Raw genomic sequence first — 9736 nt, 5'->3', positions numbered from 1 at the left:
TCTAAAATAAAAAGGTGGAGCCCCTCCACGCCCACACTGACGTGGTGACCATCTCAGTAGAACTACTGTTATCTCTATATTGTTAGTTGTAAAGAGAGGAGTTCACAGGATGTGGGGATGTGATGTTGTCCGTGCCTCCAGGTAGGATTATCCACTAACATGGGCCCATTGAGGTGATAGAAATGAACGAAAAGCGATGAAGAGTAGTGGGTTCAAGGGCAGAGGGAAGAAAGTGCCAAGTCTGGACATCTAGTAAAAGCAGTAGCGGATTTTCTTGCTATCTGCGACAGCTCATGAAAGGATAAGGTTGGTTAGTGATTAGAAATCATGCAATGCTCGGTAGCAGCGTCATAGCTTAGGTTTGTCATAAGAGTATCATTCAGAACTGGTGTGAGGTACTGCTAGGCTGGGCAGCAATGACGTCTCGTGGGCCAGCTGCGTTTTTCACTACCTTGCTTTCGTCAGGTATGAATGTCAAATCGGATCTCCGGAGTACCACCAGCAGTTAACTTGTGTGGCACATGTGTTCTTGAAATGTTGAAGTTGTGTCATTTATGTCGTTGGTGTAGGTGACGCAAAATTCCCTCATCACTAGTTTGATTATAATCTACTATCCAGATTCCCTACAAACGCTGAACTCGAGTACTTAAATCTGAATGGTACTCTGTTGTATACATACTGTTCCCCCTCAAATAGGAAGGTGGTGTACTTTCAACATGGTGCACAGAGTTCAATTTGACTGAAGCTAATAGTAATATCGAGGGTCGAAAGCCAAGTTTTTCCTGAGAATTGGATGTCTTTGATCAGTTCAAGCCTTGCTCCAACTGTTTCAGTTTGCTCATTTAAGGTCCTTGCACCAAGGCAACAGTGGACCGATCTATCCTCTTTTGCTCAACTGTGAGAGCATTACCATATTCCGACATGGCCCATGAGCTGATTCCAGCCGCCTACATCGCCTGTATTGCTTCCCTGGGAGCTTTTCAGTACTTCCTTACGACTGAGTACTCCCTCATTGTCGGCAGCCGATCGCACATGACTCTAAACCTGGGAACCATCTGCTCCAAATTGATCCCAGCCCAAAATCAAGTAATCTTGGATACTCCTCCTCAGAATGCTGATCAGATCTCCTTCTGTGTTTGCCACATTTACCTTTGCCTGACTGCTCGTACACTGAAGTAGTGTAGCTGGTAGAGAACGAGCACAGAGTGCTTTGTTGTCAGCTTTCCCTCTCAATTATGACATATATAATAAAATCGTGGGCTGATGTCAAATTTCTCCCCCTCTGGCATAGCCAACTACCCTATATACAAAATGGTAGGAAATTAAAAATGGTGGGAAATTCAAATAAATGTTGGGAAATTCAATACAGCCAGGTCATCCCCCACTCCTACAACTTCACTGCTGTAAGTAGAGCTGTTGCCCTAGGAATAAAATTCCGGGAAATTCAACAATGCATCCCATTGGGACGAAATTCAAAATTACAAGTTGGCAAACATGGATATACTGGCACAGGCTGCATTGTTGTCAGATGGCGATCTGGGAATATGATCACACGTTGCATGGGTGGCAGATGGCTGACCTAAGAATATCACCACAGGCTGTGTGACATCACGCTCCAAGATGACGTTCCAAGATAGCAGATCTAGGAATACAAGCCCTGGTTGCATGGTTGGCAGTTGGCTGACCTAGGAATATGACCACTACCTCTGTGATATCACGATCCAAGATGACAATCCAAGATGGCGGACCTGAGTGTACAAGTACAGGGTCTATGACATCACAATCCATGATGGCGAACCTGGAAATATGAGCACAGGTTGCACGTTTATCAGTTCTTCCCTGCCCTATTATGTCACAATCTAAGAAAGCTGACATGAAGATACGAGCATAGCCTGCATGGTTATCAAGTAACTTGTGTTCTAAGTTTGGAATCCTATCCATGCAGAAAATACAAAAATTGCCAGTAGCTCATACATATAGCGTAGAGCATAGGCTATTTCAAATTCAGTTCACCTGACTTTAAAGTCAATTTGAACTCAGTTAAAATCAAATTCAGTTCATGTTCAGTTTATTTCAAATTCAAACATAGGGAACCACAGTTTTACTAGCCTGGCTGTCCAAAGTTTGAGCAATTGCCACTCTGATGTCAAAGTTTAAACAATATCACCCACTCCCCATCCTTGGATATCATAGTTCAGACATATTTCACCCTAAGTTTGGAGCTCACTTACCTTAAATTTAAAACTATATGCTGTCTGGTGGTAATAGAAAAATGGTTCAAATGGCTCTGAGCACTGTGGGACTTAATTTCTTAGGTCATCAGTCCCCTAGAACTTAGAGCTACTTAAACCTAACTAACCTAAGGACAATACACACATCCATGCCCGAGGCAGGATTCGAACTTGCGACCATAGCAGTCCCACGGTTCCGGACTGCAGCATCTAGAACCGCACGGCCACCGTGGCCGGCTGGTGGTAATAGAATAGAAATATTTATATCTTTATTTAAGCAAATACCCACTCCATAGAGGGCATCTGCAAGTGCCATCGTGGACACTTCAGCTGCTGCTGCCATCACCGCCACTGTCACAGCCACCACCACAGCTGCCAGCATTGCTATCCTTTTCCCCTCTCCCCGAGGTCTTGCACTGTGCCAAGCACAGGAGACTGGTCCGTGCCACTGCCACCGCTGGAATATTTCTGATTACAGTCACAAGTATGTGGTTTGTGATGGCACTATAGTCACAGCCCATGTGATCCAAGTTAAAATGGTGGGAAATTCGAAAATATAAGTAGAATTCATGTTTTAACACTTTTTGAAAAATGGTGGGAAATTCAAAATAGCCCATACAGACGTTTTGCAGCTGCTGCTCAGATGTATCAGGCACTGCATCAGCTATGCCAGGGAGCTATCGTGCTAAGGGAAAAATAAATGAAAAAAACAAGAAAACTCACATACACAAACACATATACAGTGAATATTAATAACAAAATAAACACTGAGGAAGACTAATGTGTTAATACTTACAATTGACTGTGTGAATCAGTTTTCTTTTGTCTGAGGGTGCCAAAACATAATACCAAAGCATTTTTGTAGTATGAAAGAGAGAGAGTTTGATAAGGTGCTCAACCATTGACTCCACCTTGATGTGTACTAACATATTTTTTATCCAGTTAACACAGGGTTCAGATTCATCCCTCTTCCTCCAGATATTGCCGCTATACAGCCGTGTACTAATGTCCATAATCCTCTCCTTGACAAAGCACTGTCCTTGCGGGAGGAGAGGCTTGCGTATCTGCAGGAAGCTGAGGGCTATGCCAAAGGTAGAGGACCTACTGCCAGAAGGGCTTCAGCCAATGGATCAGGTTAACATCCCATTTTCCCTATCCACTCTAGTCCTACCCTATTCCATGACCCAACCCAAGGTGTGATGTGATCCGTGCTGAGGGGTGCTTGGCACATAGGAAGATGTGTTGCAAACAGAGCATCAGGGATACCGAGCGACCTCCCTGAGTAATTAACCTCACACCGCACGGGTTATTCGTGGTGTGTACCTTCTAGATCCACAAATCTCGTGGGACCAATATGGACACGATTATAGAAAATAAATAAAAACAAACTGAGGGGCAAATTGAGACCTCAGATACCGAAACATGGGGGACAGAACCGATGGAAGGCATTCCGCTACTGAATCAGGCTCTAGACCTGAGCCAGAAGTGGGAACTGTAAGGCCATTTCCTACCTGAGCGACAGAAGCGAGCGATAGCGAGCGACTTCTGGATATGCGACACTCCAGCGACAGTCAGCAGTATTGGGCGAAAAGCTTGGGTGCATGCGTCCATGTCACACTACAAGTTGGCTGTTTAGAGCCAACGAGCTGTTTCTATAAAACGGCGTCCCTAACCTGTAGAATACTGTAGCTCGAGAGTAAGGCTACAAAATAAGGTTTACTTAAGAAAATAAAGCGAAAAGGAATGCTCAGCATGAAATTTACAAAGGTAAATGGAGAATTTCATAAATATCATCAACTATGGAGATCACCAGATAAATTCTTCGAATACGTATGAATGAGCAGAGGAGCATTCGACTATCTCATCAATAAATTAAATATGAATGTGTTTTTACATGATCAAGAACTTTTAACATCCAATAAATGCGAAGGAATGACTATTACATGACTAACTATGCTAAATACAAACATAAGTACACAGATTCGTCCTGGGGAACGAAAGCTAGCTGGGGTGCAGGGGTAGCGTACACAGTTTGTGGTCACGTTTTGGGAGAGGTTGTGGGTTTGATTCCAGGCTGTTCTTACAATTTTGCTGACTCAGTTACAATCTGTATACTAAGTTTTATGTAAACTGGTTACACTGAATCGTTAAGTATATTGTTAAGGTCTTTCCAAAGAACTTGATCTTCACACCTGTCCCAGTATATCACACACATTTAATTCCTAGTAAATTACAATGAACCATGAAATTTTACTGATATTTGATGTTGCGAACGTATTTCATCAGCAGTCAGTGTTAAGGCCAAGCGTTTCAATTACTCTAAATAGTCTATAAAAGTAAAGCTTACAACATTTTTGAAAATAAAGTCAAGCGTTTTGTGTTATGATTTGTCTAAAAGTATGAAATAAAAAATATTATCGAAACGTTTAGTGAACCTCGTTTCAATTAGTCTAAATAGTCTGTAAAAGTAAAGCTTACGTAAATTTTGGAACAGAAAGTCAAACGTATTGTATAATGATTTGTTTAAAAGAATGAAATAAAAATTGTTAGGGAATCGTTTGGTGCACCTCATTTTCTGTTCATGATTTCGAGCATCATTCAAAGGTACGTAGAACGTTTCTCTGACCTACTTATTTCTTTTACACAAATCATTTCATAAAATATTTGACTGATTTCTTTCATTTTTTAATTTCAAGTTTTATTCAGAAAGCATGATCTTACTGACTCCTTGTTTTTGCCTTCCTTACGTACTAGATTCGAAGAAAGCCTTTTTGACATTTAAATACCACATCAATGTATCTTTTTATGTGCAAAGTAGCTAGGTCTTGAACAGACGAAATTTTTGACACTTCATTTACAGCAGCTTTTTGTGAAATATTTCAGTATTGCCTCAGCTTATTAATTAAGTCTTCGTTAATTACCCTGATTACTTTCAAGCAGTTAAATATTTACATCTCAAACTAGACATCATGGTGGTCACTTTGATACACCGTTTACCTGTTTCTCTCCCTTTGCTTGCCTATGAAAATTTGGACAAAACCTCATGGTGTAAGATATAGGGAGTCTTGTTTTCGGCTCTGCTCACGCGTTTACAAAAACGTATCGAGTGTTAATCATATGATAAAATAGTCCTTTCTGCGTGCTGTAATTTCTAAAAATCGTCGTTTCGATATCTTGAACCTTTTATGAGATACGACGATTTTTAGGAGCACTTGATTCCCGAAGCGCAGCAAGGGTTCGGACGCACCACGAACGACCCGTCCACGGATACAACCAATATCTCAAGAAAGAAAAAAGATATCATTCCGGTCTCAACTTTAAATACAATTTAGATATATTGGTTACATTTCATATGCAATAATGTATGGTCTTAAATGAACTATACGGAAAGTCTACGAATTGTGATTTTACCTCTGCAAATTTTTAAAAATTTCGTGCAGTCATGTACTCAATTTCGTGCAGCACAGTACCTACGACGAATAACGAGAATAAATTCAGACCTTTATCGAACGAAGATATAGGTTGCGGAAGAATAAAATTTTTTCACCGAATAGTTTTCTTCAAATCGGATGTCAAGTGATTTATAGCTGGCGTCGCGTCCGCTCCACTGCTTTGCCGAGAAGACACATGGCTGTCGCTCTCTGTCGCGCGTATTGCAGCGAAGATACAAACACGCTTGAATTCAAACGTCGCCAGTTGCAGCGGGAGACAAGAGAGCGACACAGATGTCGCTCACGTAGGACACTTCCGTAACTACACCTAACTAGTCAGGTTGAGAAAGAAGAAGAAATCATCGAAACAGATATCAATAGCTCAACTGATTTAGGAAGCGCAGCGCCGGCTGCCCTGCCGACAGAAGTCCTCAGCCTGGCGATACAGACGGTGATTTGTCGTGGCTTCTGAATTTCAATGTGAATTCGCTGTTCGATACAAATGGTTCCATTAATGGCCAATGCAATCGCCCAGCTAATAGTGGGCGACCTGTGGAAGCTTGCAAGCCGGATCCACCACCGGCCGTGGCTTCCCTGAACACGCCGTCAGGACCTCGGAAGCCGCACACGGAGCTCATCGAGCAAGCCCTGCGCGAAAGAGCGAGCTCGCCGTCTCCGGTTATCTACTCCTGGATATCGGAACGTTTCTCATACTACAAGGCGAACGATGACCGATGGAAGAATTCTGTGCGCCACAACCTGTCTATCAACCATCACTCCCAAAGCGGGGCAAATGCAGTCCGAAGTGCCCGGTCATTCTAACACTTCCTCCGTGCCAGAACGCTTCGCTACTAATTCGTGCTTACAACAATGCGGGACACACACACATGTGTGAGCCACGCAAGAAGAAGTTTCTCAAATGCAACGATTCGTTTGTTGTAGGTAATATGACAACATCATAGAAGGACGCATCTTTTCGCAGCATACTTCAACGCTTTTCAGCAATTACTCGCCCAGCGAATGCCACCAGGAAGTGCTTTCACAAGACACAGTAAGACATCCGCAAGAAGCCCGGCCAACCAGTTGCATTTCGTCCAAGACGTCTGTCTCCAGAAAAACTACTTGCGACGAAAACGGAGTTTGATCGAATTTTGGCGACATGTATAGTAACTAGGTCACACAGTGCGTGGGCTTCACCCATCCACATGGTTCGCAAAAAAGACAATTCTTGGAGGATATGTGATGATTATAGGGCACTCAATTCTCGAACAATGCCGGATCGGTATACTGTTCCCAATGTGATGGATTTCAATTATAATATCGGCAATGCTACCATCTTTAGTATGATAGACTGTGCGAGAGCATACTTATAAATTCCAATGGCACCAGCAGATGTTCAAAAACTGCAATGATCACACCGTTTGGCCTGTTTGAATACAACTTTATGCCATTTGGTCTTAGAAACGCGGCCCAAACTTGGCAACGGTTTATGCATGAAGTGCTACGAGAGCTGCCATTCGTTTTTTGCTACATGGACGATGTTTTAGTTTTCTCCTCATCGACAGAAGAACACAAAAAACACCTGCAGCTGCTTTTACAGCGTTTTGAGCGCTATGGCGTCTTAGTTAACGAGGCAAACTGTGCATTTGGGAAACAGGCAGGCAAATTTCTCGGATATGTGGTCTCAGCAGCAGGTCTGTCACCGCTGCCTGAAAGTGTGGAGGCAGTTCAACGGATGCCCCTCCCAATAACATACAAAGGACTTCTCTGATTCCTCGGCATGTTCATCTCCAACCGCCGCCATTTACCTCAACTAGCGACAGTCCAAGAACCACTCACGGCTCTACTCATAGGAAAAAATACTACAGGAAACCATGTAATACCATGAACATCAGAGGCTGAATCAGCGCTCCATAGATTAAAGGAACATTTGTCACAAGTGAGTTTACTGGCTCACCCAAGAGTACATTCGTCCTTGGCGATTGTGGTCGATGCAAGCCAGACAGTAGTAGGAGTGTTACTGCAACATGAACTTAGTGGTAATGGCAGCCACTCGCCTTTTTTTCAAAAACCTTGGACCAAAGGCAGAATAAATGGAGCGCTATCGACCGCGAACTGTTAGCCATGTACCTCGCAGTCAAGCACTTCCGTTCATCGATATAAGGGCAAAATTTCACAATTTTCACAGACCATAAACCGCTAGTGGCCATCTTCGAGCGTGAAACAGACCCTGCTTCACCACGGCAATGTAGACAGATAGAATACATCACGCAGTTCACATCGGATATACGTCACATAGCGGGGAAGAACAACCTGGTAGCAGACTGCTTATCGTGGAAATGTGCTAGTTTGAACGCCGTACAATGGTCAGATATAACAACAGCACAACAACATGATCCTTTCCTGTGTCGTCTCCTACAGGGCCAGTCAACGGCATTACAGCTTAAACGCATTTCGATTCCTAATGCGCCAGAAGGAATTTGGTGTCATGTGAAGAAAGGAAGACAAAGACCTTACGTACCAGAAGAATACCGCCGAGATATCTTCAAGGCCTTACACGATCTTTCTCACCCTGGAATCCGAGCAACAGAAACACTAGTATCCGCCAAAGTAGTGTGGCCAGGGATACAGAAAGACTGCCACGACTGGGCACGTGCATGCTTAACGTGTCAGCGCAATAAAATCGGCAGGCATGTTTTTGCACCAGTAGCTCAATTTCCAATGCCGTCAGCAAGGTTTATGCCCATTCATGTCGACGTTGTGGGACCACTTCCACATGCTGGAGGCCACCAGTATTTACTTACGGTCATCGACCGATTCACTAGATGGCCAGAGGCCTACATCATAAGAGACATCTCAGCCGAGTCAGTGGCAAAAAGCACTGATATGCTCCTCGCTCTCTCGGTTCGGTGTACCACACGACATTACCACAGATCGAGGCAGACAGTTCGAAAGCCAGCTTTTTAAGGAACTTTAGCGGTTATGCAGCTGCAACCATTTTCGTACAACTAGTTATCATCCAGCTAGCAACAGGATGGTGGAGGGGTTTCACCTCACCCTCAAAACTGCTCTAAGGTGTAGTACGTCTGAATGGCCCGAAGCACTGCCTCTGGTCCTCCTCGGATTACGAACAATCGTGAAAGAAGATTTAGTGTGCTCGCTCCCACAGTTAGTTTATGACGAAGAGTTGCAAGTCATCCACATTAACTTACATTTTTCTTCGTTTAGAGCTCGCTGTCATTCATCACACCAACTAGAAATTTTATTTAAGTCATCTTGTACACTCCTACAGTCACTCAACTTCGACAACCTACTGTATACCAGAGCATCATTGATAAACAGCTGCAGATTGCTGCCCAATCTGTCTGCCAAAACATTTAATCATAAGCGAACAATAGAGATACAATCACACTTTCATGGGACACTCCTGATGATGCCCTTGTCTCTGATAACATTCACTGTCAAGGACAACATACTGGATTCAGTTACGTAAGAAGTCTTTGAACCAGTCTCATGTCTGTGAACGTATGCCCATATGCCATGTGCATATACTTCTTTAACAGCCTGCAGTGGGGCACCATATCAACCATTTTCCAGAAATCTAGAAATATGGAATCTGCCTGTTGCCCTTCATCCGTAGTTCTTAGTACATCATGTGAGAAAATGGCAATCTGAGTTTGGCATGATTGATGCTTTCTAAAAACATGCCTATGTGTGGAAATAACCTTCTTGGTCTCAAGAAAATTTATTATATTCGCTCTTTATACATGCTCTGCTTTCATACAAAAATGTGGTATATTATTCTATCGATTGCTGGCAAAACGAAGTCGTTGTTAGATTAGATTAGCTTAGATGTACCTTTCGTTGCAGTAGATGCATAGTGCAGAGAATATCAAATATGTATTGACAAAATAAGTACAGATACGCTAATGTACCATGCACAGATCACAAATGAAATTGCCCTTGTGGATGTGGAATTGGCAAAAAAAAATAATTCTTAACCCTATTATATTTGAAAGGACACAAAACCTGTCACCAAATATTAAATGTTCAATACACTTAGGAGCATATGGT

At 42.9% G+C, this 9736-nt stretch overlaps 1 protein-coding gene across 1 annotated transcript; it reads left to right on the top strand.

Annotated features, from left to right (window-relative positions):
- Positions 1 to 921: 921 nt before the first annotated feature.
- Positions 922 to 6484, top strand: LOC126184457 (forkhead box protein J1-B-like). Its single transcript, XM_049926847.1, has 3 exons — positions 922 to 1086; positions 2528 to 2715; positions 6058 to 6484. Exons 1-3 carry the CDS (start codon positions 922 to 924, stop codon positions 6482 to 6484), a joined length of 780 nt encoding a protein of 259 aa, XP_049782804.1.
- Positions 6485 to 9736: the final 3252 nt, after the last annotated feature.

Source organism: Schistocerca cancellata, chromosome 4, assembly GCF_023864275.1.
Source record: "Schistocerca cancellata isolate TAMUIC-IGC-003103 chromosome 4, iqSchCanc2.1, whole genome shotgun sequence".
Lineage (NCBI taxonomy): Eukaryota > Metazoa > Arthropoda > Insecta > Orthoptera > Acrididae > Schistocerca > Schistocerca cancellata.
This window is presented reverse-complemented; position numbering and strand designations above follow the sequence as displayed.